General features: G+C 47.4%; 1 protein-coding gene across 7 annotated transcripts in view; it reads left to right on the top strand.

Moving 5' to 3' along the window:
* MGLL (monoglyceride lipase) overlaps window positions 1-19,561 on the top strand; it is a 131,492-nt gene that overhangs the window by 79,331 nt on the left and 32,600 nt on the right. For 6 of the 7 annotated variants that reach the window (XM_057301890.2, XM_057301889.2, XM_003815249.5 and 3 more), the window contains exon 4: window positions 18,709-18,845. In XM_057301890.2, the coding sequence (XP_057157873.1) occupies window positions 18,709-18,845 (137 nt within the window). Of the gene's footprint in view, window positions 1-5,448; window positions 5,618-18,708; window positions 18,846-19,561 lie in introns of those variants that run through there. The other variant, XM_008968194.4, reaches the window with a different exon arrangement.

Genomic DNA, 19,561 nt, shown 5'->3' with positions numbered 1-19,561 from the left:
CCCCCCCAAGAAAGCATGAGGAGCGGGCATGGCCTGGACCTGGGGTCGCCACACACACCATGTTGTATGTTTCCATTCTCATTCACTCCACCCCACTGTGTCTCTGGATGTCACATCCTAGGTGCTGCTGGATGTGTTTCCTGTGATGAAGAAGAAGAACATTCTATCCATGGAATGTAGAGGAAACAGAGACCTAGTTGTCCTGTCTCTCTTTGGGCACAGCTGAGCTCAGGCACCTGGCCACAGAGAGGTTGTCACTGGTCACTGTGGCTGAAGGCCCAGTGGTTAGGACTACCAGGTCAGGCTCTGTGCTCACTGGGGGTAGCCGTGGGGAGCAGCATTTTCCCTGCTGGCTGGGGCCAGGCATTGGTACCTGCAGCCTGGGCCAGTCCAGCCCCGGGGAAAGCTTGCACTGCTGTGGGGGCGTTCTGCTCCCCTAGGCCCTGCCTGGCTGAACAGAACACTTTTCCCGTGCTGTGTTCTTGTATGAAAACAGACGTCCAGAATCCAGCCCTGGGAGGTCCCCACACTACGTCGACACGGCCACATTTTGGCCCCTGCAAGCCTCACCTCCACCCTCAGTGTGGGGAGCTTTCCTTCCAGGCCAGCGTCACACCATTGTCCCCGCACTGGTGACTTCATCCTCCACTTGGAATATATTTTCATCCTGAAGTTTACGTGACTCAGACCACAGGCCACTTCCCCTGGGGTGTACCCCCTACTGCCCTGCACAACCCCCACAGAACTGGAACCTCAGGGCCCCCGCCGAGCCTCTGCCTTCCTTTCTCTTGAATTCTCCAAGCTGGAGGGTGAGGCCGGCAAACGGCAACCTGGGTCCCGGCAGTCCTCAGAGGGGTTTTTGCGAAGTCCACTCAGACTTTTTAAAACTGGAACTGATAAGGACAGATACTCTATGATTCCACCTACATGAAGTCCTAGAGCAGTCAAACTCATGAAGACAAAAAGTCAGTGGTGGTTGCCAGGGGGTGGGGGCAGGGAAGACAGAGTTGCTGAACAAGGACCGCGTTTCAGCTGGGGAGGATGGCAGGGTTCGAAGCTGGATGGTGCTGGTAGCTGCATGTCTGTGTGAACGAGCTTCATGCCACAAGTGGTGACTTCGGACAGTGAAGACGGTCAATTTAGGTTATGCACATTTACCACAAGTTTTTAAAAAGAGAACTAGGAGACTTGACCTTAAAACTGGATTTCTAGCTTCTCTTGAACATTTGGAAGACTGGGCCACGCTGGACCCACATTCCTGTGCGGCCTGGACCTGCTGAGGCCAGGGCCTCCCCCCTCAGAGCTGCCTGCAGGCACGCAGGCCTCTGAGCGGGCTCCCCACACAGGCAAGGGGACTCGCTGTGTGTGTATCTGGCCCTAGGCCCACACCTGCGTTTTATGAGTCTCTGTGTGTGCTTCACCTAGACACTGGCCAGCATACAGCAAGTGCTTAGCAAAGGTGCACTGGGGGCTGGCTGCATGCACACTTGGAGGATGGTAGAAAGCATCTCCAGGAACCCCCAAAGCCTCAAAGAAGCAGCACAGTACCACTGGTCCACACCTCTGCGTGGCATCCAGTTGTCCATGTAAGAGTTCCATGAGTGAAATCTCAGGCCTGCTGCTCCATCCCAAAGCCCTCCATAAGGTCACCAGCATGGCTGGTTTGCAGTATAACCTTCCAGAGCTTTCTCTCTGCTTTGATGTCACGTATGAGCCAAAGGAAACAGTAGTATTTTGTGGGTTTTTAAAAGCATCAGTGGTGAGCTACGTAGGCGTCATTCAGCAATTTAAGCTTTTTCTATCCACAGTGGCTCTTGGAGGTCTTCCCAGGCCAGTTCATACAGTTCACGTTGGCAAGTTATTGAAAGGAGACCAAGCTAATAATACTTAATTATTTCTGGTTGGCAGGAGTGGTTTGACTTTTAGTTCTTATTTCTACAACCAATATTTACTGCCCACTTACTCTGTGTCTTACTGCTCTAAGCACTTTATAGCAATTATCTCAGTTAAACTCACTAACAAGCCAGAGAGGTGGGGACTTTCACTACCCTCAATTTGCAAAAGAGGTGACTGAGCCTCAAAGAAGTTGAACCCCCCACAAGAGGCCTCCCTGTGGTGGAGCCGGATTTGGGCTGAAGAAGTCTCATTCTGGGGTCTTTGCACTCAGCGGCCACTTGAGGCTTTTCGGGATTTTTCCCAGATAGCTCCCTTGAACATGTTTTACTTTTGCAATCAGAGCAGAGATGCAGTGTGTATCATTTAAGATGCAGGCAAACGGACACAGGCATTTCCTTCATTCCACCTGGTGCCTCCTGAATTGAAGGCATCTTCAATGCTGCCTACTAGAAATTTCTGCGATGTTGGACATGTTCTACCTCTGCCCATCCTGTGTGGAAGCCACTGGTTGCATGTGGCCGTAGGGCATTGGTAAGACTACAGAACTGAGTTTTTCTGCTTTTTCATTTTAACTGATGTAAATGTAAGCATAGCTGGCCTGTGCGGCTGGTGCAGATTGGGACCGCTTCTTTATACAGTCACACTGTCAGTTGGCATCCAGGGACTCTGTGCCCTGCTGCAGAAGCCCCTCACACCACCCTGCCGCTTGGTACTCAGGAGTGCTCACTCCTACAGGGGCTGGACTGGCCTTCTCCCCATGCTGGAAGCTGAGCAGTGTGCCCAGATGGAGAGGGCCAGATAATCCCTTTCTAACCTCTCTGCAGGCAGGCCCAAGGAGTGGGACCCGGGCTGCAGGGTGCTCCAGCCTGGCAGATGGCTCCTGCCCAGGACCTCCTTCTGCCTGTCCATGGTTGTGAGCAACCCAGGGCTGAGTGGGTGCTGAACACCAGAAGCCTGACCAGCCTCCACCCTTCCACCAGCAGCTCCTTGGGAGGTAAAATTGTGATTCCAGAAACAAGGCCTCCCAAGGCGTGGCTTGCTCCTGTGTTTGCTGGAGGAATCAACAAGAAAGATCTAGGTTACCATTTCCTGCTTCCAGGAACCAAGAACACATTTTTTTTTTTTTTTTTTTAAAGAGACAGAATCTCACTCTGTCACCCAGGCTGGAGTGCAGTGGTGAAATCACGGCTCCCTGCAGCCTCAACTTCCCGGTCTCAAGCGATCCTCCTGCCTCAGCTTCCCGAATAGCTGGAACTACAGGCATGTGCCACCACACCTGGCTAATTTTTTGTATTTTTTGTACAGGTGGGGTTTCACCATGTTGCCCAGGCTGGTCTCAAACTCCTGGTTTAAGCCATCTGCCCACCTTGGCCTCCCAAAGTGCTGGGATTACAGGTCTGAGCCACTGCGCCTAGCCACACGAGCACTTCTTACGTTATTCTTACTTAGATAATATTACCATGTGCCATATGTGAATGCATAATTAATGCCCGTTTTAAGGAGTTGATGGGCGGTGGCTCATGCCTATAATCCCGACTAGGGCAGGGGATCACCTGCGGTCAGAAGTTCGATACTAGCCTGACCAATATGGTGAAACCCCATCTCTACTAAATACAAAAAATTATCCAGGTGTGGTGGTGCATGCCTGTAATCCCAGCTACTTGGGAGGCTGAGGCAGGAGAGTTGCTTCAATCCGGGAGGTGGAGGTTGCAGTGAGCCAAGATTGTGCCATTGCACTCCAGCCTGGGCAAGAAGAGCAAAACCCTGTCTCACAAAAAAAAAAAAAAAAGAAGAAGAAGCAGTTGATGATTTCACTGTGTCTTGGAGGTGGCCAGTGATGTCCTGGAATTGCAAATGACCCGGGCAGATGTTCTAGTGCGGAGAATACAGGGCCGCTTTGGTCTGCAGCCTCAATTTTCATAATGACCCTTATCATGGCAGTGGGCATTTATTGAGTGCTTCCTGTGTGCCCCGCTCTGTGCTAGCCATCATCCATTCCCTCCCTCACTAATTCTCACAGCACCTTCTGACGTGGGCTTGTGAATACCCCTTATTGCAGGTGATGAGGCTGAGCCTTCAGGAAGTGAAGTCACTGCCCAAGGTCACACAGAGGTGACCTCCACCTTACTACAGTCACACATCAGAGGGTGCTGTGAGGATTAGTGAGGGAGGGAATGGATGGTGGCTAGCACAGAGCAGGGCACACAGGAAGCACTCAATAAATGCTCACTGCTATGATAAGGGTCATTATGAAAATTGAGGCTACAGACCAAAGTGGCCCTGTATTCTCCTCACTGGAACATCTGCCCAGGTCATTTGTAATTACTGGCCACCTCCAGGATACAGTGCTACTGGCCTTAGCCTCCTCATCTTCCAACTGGTAGATGGTGACTCTTCCCTCCCAGCTTGGGTTATTATTAAACAAGAGGAGGGCCGGGCGCAGTGGCTCATGCCTGTAATCCCAGCACTTTGGGAGGCCGAGGCAGGTGGATCATTTGAGGTCAGGAGTTCTAGACCAGCCTGGCCAACAAGGTGAAACCCTGTCTCTACAAAAAATACAAAAATTAGCCAGGCGTGGTGACATGCGCTTGTGGTCCCAGTTACTCAGGAAGCTGAGGCACGAGGATCATTGGAGCCCAGGAGGTCGAGGCTGCAGTGAGCCGAGATTGCACCACTGCACTCCAGCCTGGGCGACAGAGTGAGACCCTGTCTCAAAAAATAAAAATACACAAATAAATAAATAAACAAACAAGAGGAGTAGCAGGCCTGATGGCCTGGCATGAGGCCAGGCATACCGCAAGTGCTTAACAAATGAGGCTCTTTTCTGTTTGCCTTCATTACATCTTAGCTGAATTCAAATTTGGAATAGTGCTTATTCATTCATTAAACCCGGGTGAAAGGAGCCCTTCCCCTCACCCAGCCCTGCCTGGGCAGGGATGCATGAAGCTGAAGTTTCCAGGGCAGCGGAGCCATTTCTCACATGTTCTCTCTAGGACCAGACTCATTTACTCTTTGTGACTCATTACTCTTTTTCGCTGACCCAACTCCTGCCTTTTCTGGAAGCTCTGGGATCCTGACTTCAGCTGTTTTTAGTTGCTTATTACCCAGGCTTTCTAAAAGTTTCACTTCTTGTTAAAAAATATAGTATCTCACATCCTAGAGTAATGAATGTCCATTTTTTTAAAGCAATTTGCTTTTCCTCATGCAATCTTCTTTGTTTTTTAAAGTGATACTTACAACAATTTCAGCAGAAGTGAAACTTGGGTTGCCAGGTGTCTGTACTTTTATTAGGTTTGACTGACCCTAAGCTCCAAACAATGGAACTAGCACTGTTTGGGAACTTCTGTAATCTCACAGAGGACAACAGATCTAACTGAATGTTTTTAAGGGAAAATAAAAAGGTCTGTTCCATGTTAAACCTGGGAGCTTTTAGCGTGAAGGAACTGAGCCGAAAGATGGTTTAACGCTTGCACTCTTAAGAGAGCCAGGATTCTAACTGAAGGTGCAGACCAGCTGCCCCATCTCTTTGCAGAGCTGAACAGGAGAAAATCCTTGTAAGTGGGAGAGATGCAGACTAGATTCAGAGGGATCTTCCCCTGGAAGGATGCGAGCACCAAGAGAATGCCAGAATTTATACATTTTTCTCCTCTGAAACCATACAAAGGGAGGGAATGGGAGAAGGCGGGGAGCGAGCATGTGCTGGAAACCCACCTTTTACCAGGTATGTTCAGCTGTTTCATTTATTCCCCCAGCAACTTGATGAGTAGACAGGCAGGGAGGTGACTGGAGGTAACTACAATCTTGGAATTTGTGTTTCATTCTCTTACTTTTTTATTTTATGTGTTTATCACATAAGTATGAGTCTCTAAAAATATGTATATTTGCTTTTGCTTGTTTTCTTAACATTATAAAATGGCGTCATACTTACGCAGTCTTCCGTGATTTGCTTTCTTCACTTTGTGTTTCTTTTCTAAGACTCATCAGTGCTGCTTTGTGCAGCTCTAGTTTATTTGCTTTTCACTACTGTGTGATAATCCATTTGCCACAATGTATCCATTCTCTAGTTATAACAACGGGGCTGCTATGAACAGTCCGATTCCTGTGTCTAAGAGCTTCTCTTGGACATATATCATGGTGTGGAATTGCTGAGTTGTAAAGTAAGGAAATTCAACCTTACCGGATACCAAATTGTTTTCCCAAGGGGGTTGTACTAGTTTCTCTCCCTCCTGTTGTAGCATATATGAGTTTATGACTTCCTTTAGATCTAAAAATGGGGACTAAGGCAATTCTTCCTTTCTGCTCCTAAAACAAAGGCTTGTTCCACTCTGGTGTTCATCAACAAATGACTTTAATTCTTCCTTTGGGTCTGAATGAGCCAAGACTCCCACGTCGGGCTCCTCCGGGTCTATTGTGTGGTTCTTGAGGCTAGAGGCCCCACAGTGATCGTCTGTCTTATTGCCCTGACCACACATTCTGTAAGATTCCTCCTTTCTGATGCTGGCTGACCTCCTGTGGGTTGGCCAGGAATGCAGGGCAGACACCCAAATTGTAAGGGAAGGAAGTGTCTGTCCTCCTCACTGTCAGGTGCTCCCATCTCTCCAGAGCCTCAGCCCGTGTGCCTGCCATGACTGGCTGGCTTGGTCGCCCGAGGAGAGATGACCAGGAAAATCCAGAGAGAAGGTATTTGCTGGGCTGAGGGGAATAAACTGCCTGTGGAAAGGTGGATTGGTCCTTGGATCTCTTCACCTGGGGGCTGTCAAGTTGGGACAGAACCAAGACAAGAGCCCTTTTTCAAATGTGTTCTTTCATCTTTTAATGGAGTTGGTTTCTTTGGCAGGCTAGCAAATCCTGCAGGGCCCCTGTGCAGCCACTCTGGAGGGTCAGGGAGACACTCTGTGGTTGGCACCTGCAAAGGAGCAGGGGTGAGAAATGAGGAGAAATGTCTGTCTGTGCCGAACCCCCAGTGGAGAGCGTGTGGGCTCAGAGTTAGGGTAAGTGAAGGCACGGGCGCACTGCAGACCCCTGATGGGAGAGGCAGTGGGTGATGCTTCCATGGTGAAATGGAATACTGGGAGCCGGGTGCCCTGGCGCCTCGTGGCAACGCCTCCTTACTCTAGGCTGGCCTTGCTGGCATTCCTCTTTGAGCTGATGAGGGACCAGACCAGTCCCAGGTTAGCACCTGGATCCACTTTCCTGCATTTTGGGTAACACATGTTGCGTCTTCCCTCTGGTTATGAAAGTGAGACCCGGTCAAGGTAGATTCAAGGGAAAGCAGCACTGCATCAAGGCAGCCGTGGATCCCACAGGGTTAAGGGGGTGGGCTCCAGAATTAGACTCCTTAGACCAACCCGGCTCCACCACAGGAAAGGCTCCAGCAGGGTTTTCTACTTCAGGCCTGGGCCTCCTGCTCTGCAAGGAACGCCCACTTTCCTCTGCAGGGCCACAACGCTCTACGCTGTGCAATTGGGAGGCAGGCTGGAGGGCTCGGCCGCCCTGCCCTCTTTACTGGGCTCTTTAGTGACTTGCTCCACGTCAGCACACCCACCCAGGTGCAGCTGCGCACCCAGCCACTCCATCCCTCTGCTCAGAGGCAAAGCTTCCCCCTCTGAACCCTGGAAGTCAGAGCGATGGCTGCGTAGGGTCCTTTCTTCCCAGGGAGGCGTGGAGTTGGTGGATGAAGCTTTTGACAAGACTTTTCTATAATGATCTTGTGGAGACAGTGATATAATGAGGCCATTTTTAAAAAAATGCAAACATCCCTCTTGTGCCTAAAACTCTCCTCAGCCTCCCCTCTCTCCAGGTAGAGGCCAGCATCCTTACCATGGTCTCAGGCCACGTCCTCCCAAGACACTGACACCTCTCCTCCCATCCAGGGGTCTGCATCTGCCTTGCCTCCCAGGCCTGAATCCCCCTCACTCTTGTTACCGGAAAGGGGTCCTGATCTAGACCCCAAGAGAGGGTTCCTGGATCTTACACAAGAAGGAATTTAGAGGGAGTCCATAGAGTAACATGAAAGCGAGTTTATTAGGAAAGTAGAGGAATGAAAGAATGGCTACCCCATAGACAGAGCAGCCTGAGGGCTGCTGGGTGCCCATTTTTTATGGCTATTTCTTGATGATATGCTAAACAAGGGGTGGATTATTCATGCTTCCCCTTTTTAGACTATACTGGGTAACTTCCTGACGTTGCCATGGCATCTGTAAACTGTCATGGCGCTGTTGAGACTGTAGCAGTGAGGACAACCAGAGGTCACTGTTGTTGCCATCTTGGTTTTGGTGGATTTTAGCCAGCTTCTTTACTGCAACCGGTTTTATCAGCAAGGTCTTTATGGCCTGTATCTTGTGCCAAGCTCCTATCTCACCCTGTGACTTAGAATACCTCAACCGTCTGGGAATGCAGCCCAGTAGCTCTCAGCCTCATTTTACCCAGCCCCCGTTCAGGATGGAGTTGCTCTGGTTCAAACGCCTCTGGCACTCTCACCCTCCTTCCACCCACCGCTCCTCCCAGCTCTGCTCAGACAGCCCTGGGCTGGAAAAGTCACTGAACCTCCTGAGACCCAGTCATGGTGTCCGTCAGTGCACTCGGTGGCCTCATAGACATGAGGTCTCCAGTGGACATTTGCTGCCATTTGTTGTGGTTACTTCCAGGGTTAGCCTCTGCCCAGCCCTTCTGTTCCCATTGTATCCCACACTTAGAAATTTGTGAAGTCTTCAAAACAACATTTCCCAGTGGCCTCCCTGTTTGCACATCTGCAGGTGCTGGTGAGTGTGAACCACCTGTCCCTGCCTGACACAGAACCAGATCCTTCTCAGGACTCACCTGGGGTGAGCAGCTCTAGGCACAAGCCCTGGGGTCTGGGCGTGTAGGGAAGATGCCAGCCCTGTGTTTTCACAGCGGGTTCTTTATCTTGTTAAGAAGGCTTTTCTTTCCCTCCTCAATCTTCAGTCCCCTGCTTCCTGCTGTGTTTTGCCCTGAGCTGTGAGAGTGACAACCCTGAGTCTGGAGCTCACATCCTGTACTCAAGTCCCTCCCTGTGGCTCACCTACTGGGGGCTGAGTGCTGCCCTTTAGTCTCTCCAGGGTCAGTTTCCTTTGCTAGAAAATGGGGAAGGAATCCCTACCTCACAAGCTTGTGGGGATCAAATGAAACAAACTCTGGGAAAAGTGCTTTGTACGTTATGAACTCTCACACAAATACCAGGTGCTGTTTTTACTACTTTTTAAAGGCTTCATCTCACTTTCCTTACGCAAAGCTATATTTTATCAGCTTTTTCTTCTGTAAGAAAATGAATGCTAAGAAAGCCTGGTTCCCTGAAAAAAGGGAAGGGGGAGGCTGGCTCTTCCCATTCCAGCAGTAACAGGATCACCAGGGTTCTATAGGTTCCCGGGGGACTCTTTTTGTACATGGTAACAACATGGAAAGTAATTTTCAGACAGAAATATTTTGTTGGAGACTATTTAATCATTCAACAAAGGATTATCACGAATTTATTATACTTCGCATCAAATGCAGTGCTGGGGTGTTTTAAGAGTACCTAGGATCTGTTTTAATTAGATATGGTAAGACACACAGACATGAAAATTACTGTCATGAGGGGAGAAGTTTATTCCATTGACAGGTCCCTAGAAACAGATGGCAAAGCATGCCACGCAGGGCCCTGCAGGGGAGCACGGGGCGGGTCAGGGGCCAGAGGGAGAGGGAACTGTGGGCCGGGGCTTTTATTGTGGCTTCCGAGGGGAAGAACAGGTGAGGTGCAGTGAGCAGGTTTAGGATTGATTAGTTTGAAGAATTTCAGGGCTCTCAGATGCAGGGCTGTCCTTAATTGTCTGTTGCCTGGCCCTGAGGTGATCAGAACAGGGGGACAGTGGCCTGGAGCGGGGAGAGTCTGATAAGGCAATTGAAGTCCCATCCATAATGGGGTGGGACTGTCTTTCCAGGATCAGCAAGGCCTGAGATGTTAAAGCATCAAAGTACAGCAAATTTAAAAACATAGTTAATACATAGAGACACAAAACTAAAAATATCTTAAAGTCTGCAAAGCAGGTTCTTTAAAATAATAATAATAATAATAATAAAAGCCACCAAGGGAGCAGCCAGGCATAGTGGTGTGCGCCTGTAGTCCCAGTACTTGGGAGGTTGAGGCAGGGGATTGCTTGAGCCCAGGAGTTTGAATCCACCCTGAGCAACATAACAAGACCTTGTCTCTAAAACAAATGTGTAAATACATAAATAAAACCAGGAGAAAAAGAATTCTCATTACAGATGCAAAACTACTTCTCAACAAACTCTGTTTCCATGGTGGTCAAGGAAACATTGCATCAGCTATAGCTAGAGTAATGGAATTGAGTTTCTTTGGTAAGTGGCCATTATGGAAACATTGCCTACAATTCATTTCAACAGACATTGATCAAACACCCACCTTCTGCCAGGCCCGTGCCAGGAACCCTAGGGAATGCACAGGTGAATAAAGTATGATCTTTGCTCTCCAAGACGGCCCTGGCAGACATGGGCACATGCACGGTGCATTCCCTCCCCGAGTCCACACAAACATCATCGTTCACTCAGGACTGTTTTGCGCCCCATCCAGCCACACTCACCTTAGAAGCCACTGCAGCACAGAGCCATGTGGCACCCCTGCTCTCAGGACCCTCCATCTATAGGGTGGGGGATGGTGCTAGAGGAGAAAACGAGGGAGGACTGTGATCAACTCACATGTGACAGGGTCAAGAAGTGCTTCAGGGTTATGGAAGGGGTATGTTGCCTTTGAACTTGCAGTAGCTTCTCCAATCTCCCTGCCCACCCCAAGCTCTCCATGACTCACCTCCTCTTCCGGAAGCTGCACCTGCATTTAGGGAATTACAGTGGATGCCATGGATGAAGGGATTTAAAGGGCCTTAAAGGACTGGGGCAGGGTGAGGACATCAAGGAGAGGCTGCCTGTTCAGAGGCACAGGGCAGGAACGTGTGCGTATGCTTCAGGAACCGTGGGCAGGTGGGTGTGCATGTGGCTCAGATTGTGGCAGAGGAACCAGTAGAAGCCTTCCTGGGAGGCTGGGAATACTGGGCTGGGATGTGCAGGCTGCATTCTCAAACAGTGGGGGCCGTCGGACCACGACACCATCAGAGCAGCTTCCGGAAGAGGAGGTGGGTCATGGAGAGCCTGGGGTTGGGCAGGGAGATTGGAGAAGAAGCTACTGTAAGTTCAAAGGCAGCAACGGTCTCCACCCCTACCGGGATATAACGTGCAAAGAAGGAGACTGGATGTAGAAATCTAGAAGGACTTGGGGACCAATTGAATGTAGAAATAGAATTAAAGTCAAAGACGACAGCCCTGTTTTGAGCCTGAATAATTTGGAAGGCTCACAGGGCCTTTAACCGCTATGTGAAGGAGAGCCAATTATTTGCAAGCAATCTGAGGAGCTGTGGAACAGCCAGGAGAGTCTGACCACAGGTTGGCAGGATGGATCTGTAGCTCTGGAAAGAAGCCAGAGTCAGAAACAGTTTATCCAGGAGATGCCTACATTACCATCAGAGTCAAAGCATGGGAGTGATACGCTTGGACTAGGGAGAGCTCGCAGAGTGACCTGGGGCCTCCTGCATGTAATGTGTGTCAAGGGCAGGCTCCTATAATGTCTCAATAATATGGGGGCTGGCTCATGAATAAGCAAACCAGTGGAGCTGAGCAGAAATCCAGAAATAGGCTGGGCTTGAGTGCAAAGGGAACTTTAACACATGATAAGGATGACATTGCAATTCAGTGAAGCAATGAAGGACTTGTTCATAAATTCTGCTGAGACGATTACAAACCATCTACATTTTGGAACTTCTTATAGATAGTGTTGCAACAATATTGTGGATATACTAAATGGCACTAAATCGGTACACTTTAAAATGGTTAATTTTATGTGAGGTGAATTTCACTGAATTGAAAAAAAGGTCTGGTAAAAGATGGTTATCTCCTAGCCTACACCAAGACAAAATTCAAATGGGTCAAAGATTCGAATGTAAAAAAATGAAACTATCTAGAGATGGATGATGGTGATGGTTGCACAAGAATGTGAATGTATTTAATACCACTAAACTGTACATTTAAAGTGGTTAATTTTTTAGGTCATGTATATTTCACTGCAAAAGAAATATAAGTCACAGAAAATATGGCTGAATTCTTTTATACCCGTGGAGTGGGGAAGGCCTTTATCACCAAGAATCAAAATTCAGAGGCCATAAAGTGAAAAGATTGATAACTTGACTATTCAAAAATAAGAATCTCAAAAGAAACCAAAAATAAGAATCTTCTGCTTGGCTAAATACAATGTAAACAAAGTCAAAAGACAAATGACCAACTAATATACAAACAGCTCCTAAATGTCAAGAAGAGATGCGAAACCCCCACAGAAAAAAATGAGCAAAGACATGAATACTCAGTTTACCAAAAAAGAAGTAATGGCTCTTAAAATCTGAGATGTTCAACCCACACTTTGTCTCCTATCATATGAGCAAAAACCTAAATGTCAAACACACAGTCTGCTGGTCATGCCAAGAGAAAGAGGCCCTCTCCCGCATCTCACTCATAGAGTGAAAGGTGACACTCCCACGTGGAGGGGAATTCGGTAATACCTACGAAAATTACATATGCATTTACATTTCAGCCAAGCAATCCTGCATCTAGGCACATACCCTGAAGATACAACATCATGCAGATGACATAAAATAGTCCAAGTTTATCTACCGCAGCCAACTGTTTAATAAATAAGAGCTTGGATACGATCCAAGTGTTTTGCAATGAGAGAGTGCTTGAAAAAACTACGGTTCACCCCCACAGGGCGTACTACGCAACAGTAAGGCAGAATGGAGGCAGGTCTGGGATCTGTGACACAGAGTGACCTCCAGAATATGTTAAACGTGAGGAAAAGAAAACCTGGTAGAAATCCAGAAATAGACAAGACTGTTTCTAGAGTAGGATATGTGGCATACTATCTTTTAAGTAAGAAAGGAGGAAAAATAAGAATAGATGGGTGGATGGATAAATAGATTAGACAGAGAATAGATAGATGATAGACTAGATGGATAAATGGATGGATGGATGGATGGATGGATGGATGGATGGATGGATAAACAGGTAGTTTTCTTATTTTTGCAAAAAGAAATGCTTAAAGGGAAAAAACAGAAAATAATTAGAATGATTAACGCTAGGGAACGAGCGGGGAGATGGAGGAGATGGGGTAGAAGTGAGACTTCACTGGATGAATTTTTAAATATATTTCTGACTGGTGTGTCAGGTACACGTTTTCATATTTGGAAAAGAAAATTAAATTGAAAAGCAAAAAGGAAAAACCTACAAATGGAAAGAAATTTAATTTGAAATTAATGCATCTAATTATCAAATTAGTAACATAAGCACACAGAGAAAATAATTATAACCTGTTTGTAAGAATTTAAACTTCAAACACAATACTCTGGTCATATTAGGATTGAACTATATTCTAAAGACAAAAAAATGCAAAGCAATTCTAGCTTCTTGCCGTAGGCTTATTATTGGTGGCAATATTGGTATTGTAATTTTGACGCTATGCTATAAGTAAATATGTTAATGCTATTAGGAACCAAGATTTTCAGTGTCAAAGAAAAGAGATAAAATACAAAATCAAAGAAGGTAAGAGAAAACTTTAGAACATTGATTTCTTGCTCTGTTTTTTTTTTTTTTTTTTTTGCCTTGCTCTGTTGCCCAGGCTGGAGCCCAGTGGCACGATCATGGCTCACTGCAGCCTTGACCTCCTGGGCTCAAACGATTCTCTCACCTCAACTTCCTGAGTAGCTGGGACTACAGGTGTGCATCACCATGCTAGGCTAATTTTTGTATTTTTTGTAGAGATGGGGTTTTGCCAAGTTGCCCAGGCTGGTCTCAAACTCCTGGGCCCAAGAGATCTGCCCACCTTGGCCTCCCAAAGTGCTGGGATTACAGGCATGAGCCACTGCGCCTAGCCAGAACATTGATTTATAGTTGAAAATATCTATATGGACTCATTTTTTAAGAATTAAGTTTTCTTAAGTCTCATGTAAAAAAAAAAAGAATTAAGTTTTTCAGCTCTGCCTAATGAAGGGCATGAAAGCAAAGGCACCTCGTTGGCATTGGACACTCCCAACTTTAAATCTTGATGTTTAAACACTGAAAGGAACTGGGGCTCCCTGGAGAAATGGTTAATTCCAAATCTGGGACAAGGAAAGTATAAGGTGAGCCTAGTACATTTGTGTTGAGGAAGGGGGGAAGTTCTTGATAATGAATGGGAACACAGAAACAAGTCAAATGACAGACCATGAGGGGAAACAATCAGATACAGGATGTAAGGCATTTACTAGCCTGGCCCCTCTAAGACTAAAGGAACATAGCAAACAAATACAGCATAAGAGTTTTGCATCCTGGTTCTAAAACACCAGCTGTAAAATACTTGGAGACAACTGGGAAATTCGAATTTGGATTGTATATTAGATGATATTAGGGAGCTATTGCTAATTTACTTAGGCAGGAAAATAGTATTGTAGTTTTGAAGAGAATGTCACTAAGCATGCTCAAGTGTTTAGGGTGAAGTGTTTTAATAGTTAATAGATCATTTTTATAACACTTTTTATTCAGAAATACCTTCAACTTCACAGAAGGTTTGCAAGAATAGTATAAAGAACCCCTGTAGGCCAGGCGCGGTGGCTCACACTTGTAATCCCAGCAATTTGGGAGGCTGAGGTGGGCGGATCACAAGGTCAGGAGATGGAGACCATCCTGGCTAACATGGTGAAACACCGTCTCTACTGAAAAATAGAAAAAAATTAGCTGGGCATGGTGGTGGGCGCCTGTAGTCCCAGCTACTCAGGAGGCTGAGGCAGGAGAATGGCGTGAACCCAGGAGGCGGAGCTTGCAGTGAGCCGAGATCGCGCCACTGCACTCCAGCCTGGGCGACAGAGCGAGACTCCGTCTCAAAAAAAATAAAAAATAAAAATAAATAAATAAATAAATAAATAACCTTTAGATCCTTTACCCAGATTTGTCTGTTGTTATAATCTGCAACTTACTTTTCTTTCTTTCATTCTTTTCCTTCTTTCTTTCTTTCTCTTTCTTTCTCTCCCTCCCTTCCTTCCTTCTTTCCTTCCTTCCTCTCTCCCTCCCTCCTTCTCTCTCTCTTTCCCTCCCTTCCTTCCTCTTTCTTTCTTTCCTTCCTTCCGTCTTTCTTTCTTTCTTTCTTTTCTTTGTTTCTTTCCTTCTTTCTTTCTTTCTTTCTCTTTCTTCTGTTTCTTCTCTTTCTTTCCCTTTCTTTTTTTTTTGAGATAGGGTCTCACTTTTGTCCAGGCTGGAGAGCAGTGGTGCGAGCACAGCTCACTGCGGCCCCAGCCTCATGGGCTCCAGTGATCCCAAGTAGCTAGGATTACAGGTGTGCACCACCACGCCACCAATGCCCAGTTTCTGTTTTAAATTCTTTTTTAGCAACAGGGTCTGTCTTGTTATATTGCCCAGGCCAATTTTGAACTCTTGGCCTCAAGCGATCTTTCCACCCTGGCCTCCCAAAGCACTGGGATTACAGATGTGAGCCACCTTGCCCAGCCTGCAATTTACTTTTAAAAGATTCAGCCATTTTTATATTCATAAATGTGTATGTATACAGCAAATAAAATAACAACTGTTGAATAAAGATAGTAGGCATATGGGTTTTTATTGGAATGTTTTTTTCAGTGTTTTTGTGCATTTGAAAGTTTTGTAGTAAGAAGCTGGGGAGGAGCCCTATTTCAAACGTTGGAAGATCTTCAGGATATGGTGTCAAGTGAACGAAGCCCTACACAGAGCAGGATCTGTTGTGTGTTTCTTTATGTTTAGGACTGGGGTAAAAATTAGGATTTATATTTGTATTTGCTTGTAAAGAGGCTGAGACACTAAGAGAAGAGTTTAGGGGAAGATAGGGAATCGGGTGGATGGGAGGAAGTGGGAAAGGGACTGTCAGTGTACATCTTTCATGCCACTTTGATTTTGTACCATGTGAATCGAATGTCTTTTAAAATGCAATTTTTTAATTAAAAATGATTGAATGAATGAATAAATACAGAAATCAGCCAGGAAGGAAAAGAGAAAAAGAAAACACAGCCAGATGAGAAGGAGGAGAGCCAAGGAAGTCCATTTCCAGTGCACCCCATGACAAGGTCAGCAGGAGCATGTGGTGCTGAGTGAGCCAAGATCTCGGAAGAGGATGGGGTAAAGGCTTACTGGGGTGGACTCAGCTGAGGGTCGCACGGAGCCTCCAGAGCTGGAGAGAGAATGTAGGTGCGAAAAGGGCCATGAGTGTGGACCACCCCTTAAGGAGGGAGGGGAAGAGGGCAGCTTGGGGGCTGTGGTTGAAGGAGGGAGGATGGGGATGCAGCTGGCACAGGGGGCAGGCTGGGCCGGGAGTGGTCGGAATCAGAAAGGGGGATGCTTCCGACGTAGAGGGCCATTTTAGACTGTCCTCATGTTTTCAAAAAAATGAGTGATACTACGTCCCCAGGGTTGTGAGGTAGGATTGCAAGTTTTGGGAGAATAAAAACATATGGAAGAGATGCCCAGATGAGCTTGTTTGGAGACCAAGCCTGTGGGAAGAGGGAGCCTGACACTGGGCAGCCCTGGTGTTGCCTTGGCTCAGCGTTTGTGTGCAGCCAGCCCTCAAGCTTTAGAGTGTGGAGGAGCAGCGGCTACGTCCAGAGAGATGTTCCACATGGAAATGTGGGGTCATGCCTCAAAAATTCAACACAGAATCACCATCTGACCCAGCAACCCCACTTCTGGGTATATACCCCAAAGAATTGAAAGCTGGGATGTGAAGAGATCTTTGCACACCCATATTCACAGCAGCATCATTCACAATAGCCAAAAGGTGGGAACAGTCCAAATGTCCCTCGACAGACAAATGGATAAACACAACATGGTCCATCCACAGAATGGAATATGATGCAGCCTTAAAAAGGAAGGAAATTCTGACACACACGACTACATGGATGCACCTTGAAGATACTGTGCTACATTAAATAAGCCAGACACAAAAAGACAAATATGGCCTGATTCCACTCAAATGAAGTCCCTAGAGTAGTCAAATTTATAGAAGCAGAAAGTGGAGTAGAGGGTGCCAGGGGTGTGGGGGAAGAGAGAGTAAGAAGGAAAGGGGAGTTGGGGTTTAATAGCTAGTATGAGTTTGCCAGGGCTTCCATAACAAAGGACCACAGACTGGGGCCTCGACAACAGACATTCATTGTCTCACAGTTCCAGAGGCTGGAAGTCCAAGATCAGGGCATCAGCAGGGTTGGTTTCTCCTGCAGGCTCTCCTTGCCTTGTAGATGGCTGCCATCTCCCTGCGTCCTCACATAATCTTCCCTCTATGTCTGGGTTCTAATCCCCTCTCCTTACAGGACACCAGTCATTTGGATTAGGGCCCACCCTAAGGACCTCATTTAACTTAGTCATGTTTTTTAAGACCCTGTCTTCAAATAAGGTCCCATTCCGAGATCCTGGGGGTTAGAGCTTCAACATATGGATTTGGGGGACACAAGTCAACCCATATCAATTGGTATGTAGTCTCAGCGTGGGAAGGTGAAAAAGTACAGGGTTGCACAATAATGTCGATGCCACTGAACCTTACATTTAAAAATGGTTCAAACAGTACAATTTATGTTACAGATATGATAGCACAGTAAAAAGTAAAAATAAATTTTAAAAGAGAAAAAAGCTCAGAAGGGCAAGGAAAGGGGGAGTGTTGCTGAGAGGGTAGTGGGACTCCCGGGCCCACTGGGATGGTCAGACAGACCGTGGGAGGGGGGGGGCGACTGGGAAGGTGGGTGCGGGGGAAGGGCCAGTGGGAAACACGGGAGCTTGGGGCCTGACAGCAGGAGGGTCTCCAAGCTGGAGGTCTGGGCAGCCTGTCAGTTCCAGGTGGTGACCGTTATTACTGCAGCAGCCTCCCCAGAGGTGGCAGAGGCTTAATGAGTGCTTCAGGCTCTCAGCAGGGAAGGTCTGGGCAGCCCCTCTGGCTGTGTGGTCCCAGTTCTCCAGAAGCGCTTTCTTTTTTGCCATTTTCAAACCATCACAGCTACTTTCAGCCCGAATATGAAGCCACAGCCAGTGAGTTGTTTCTATAGCGACTGATGTCCTTCAAAGAGGGAGAAAGTGGAGGGCCCTAAGGAAAGAACAAGGGGGTGAACAGCACAGATATGTGACAGATTAAACTCAAGAGGGAGAGAGTGTGACCTAGTTTCACTGCAGCTTCGTCGAGACGCTTTCTGGCAAGCACACCCGATGACTACATATTATTTTATGTTTGTCATATTATCTTCACCTAAAACTGTAAGATGAGGGGCTGAGTGTACCACTCTACCTAGTGAAAGGCCAATATTCAGGCACAGCTGCCAGGGGCAAGGAACAGGGAAAATGCAGGAAAATTCTGAGCCTTCTTCGTCTTACTCCCGGCTGCTTTGCAGAAAACTGGGCAGGCTGAGGCTCTCTGTGCGCCTATCCTTTTTCCCTTCCTTGGAAACCACCCCCAAGGGAGCCTTTGTAGTAGGTACACCCTGGCTCGTTGCTTCCTAGTGGTGTGATCTTGGGCACATTCCTCAACCACTCTGTGTCTCAGTTTCCTAATCCATAAAAAGTTGGGAGAAGAATTCCAACCTTCAAGAGTGGCTGGAAAGGGTTAAATGAGGTGACACATTCAGGCGCTCAGGAGAGAGAGCGATTGCAGTGAGGAGAACTCTGGGCTTGTGTAGGAGTCGACCTGGTAACTGCAGCTCTCTCTCATCTCCCGTTCCTTTCCAGTTGGCCACGGACAGAGCGAAGGGGAGAGGATGGTAGTGTCTGACTTCCACGTTTTCGTCAGGGATGTGTTGCAGCATGTGGATTCCATGCAGAAAGACTACCCTGGGCTTCCTGTCTTCCTTCTGGGCCACTCCATGGTAAGCAGACCACAGAAGACCCAGGTTAAATCCACCCTGGCTTCCAGCCTTGCAGGGGGAAGGGGGTGGCCCTGACTTCCTGCCCCCCACTGCCCTCTGCCTGGCTGGCATGATGTCTCCCTTTGTGCACTGCACTTGGAGTTCCTGGGCAATTCCGTGCTTAGGAAACAAGGGAGGCTGCCAGCCGGTCCTTAGTGAGCAGCTTGAATACGGGGCCTCTTGGAAAACTGATCTTTTTCTCAACGTTCTTTGGCCTACTTGGTGCCATTTCATAGTGAGGCTACTAAGAGCCACTTCTTGGAGGGGGGAATAGCTCCTTCATCAATAAGAAGCACATGAAATGTCCCCAAACCCTGTGTGCTTGTTTCAGAATTGAACTCAGATGACAAGTGTTAACTAGGGACAAAGGGTCCACATGGAAACAATTCCTTAAAGCTTATTCCAACTCCTTCCACCTTTTAAATATGTAAATTGAGCAAATATAATCTTAAAATGTAATCGAGGAAATGTAATCTTAAATCGGGGTCCTTAAACTGGCAGCCCACAGGCCAAATCTACCTACAGACAAAGCAGGCTGGTTGGCTGACCAAGATATATTGAACTGCTTGAATTTGAATGCCTGGGGACATCTGACCAGGGCAGGCCTTGCCTCCCACCCCATGGTCACTGCCTGGCTCTGTCCTTACATTTCTCTTACCTGCCCAGCCCCGTAAGCA

This window comes from Pan paniscus, chromosome 2 (assembly GCF_029289425.2).
Source record: "Pan paniscus chromosome 2, NHGRI_mPanPan1-v2.0_pri, whole genome shotgun sequence".
In the NCBI taxonomy this organism is placed as follows: Eukaryota; Metazoa; Chordata; class Mammalia; order Primates; family Hominidae; genus Pan; species Pan paniscus.
Note: the sequence above shows the minus strand (reverse complement) of the source record. Positions and strands in the feature narration are given on the sequence as shown.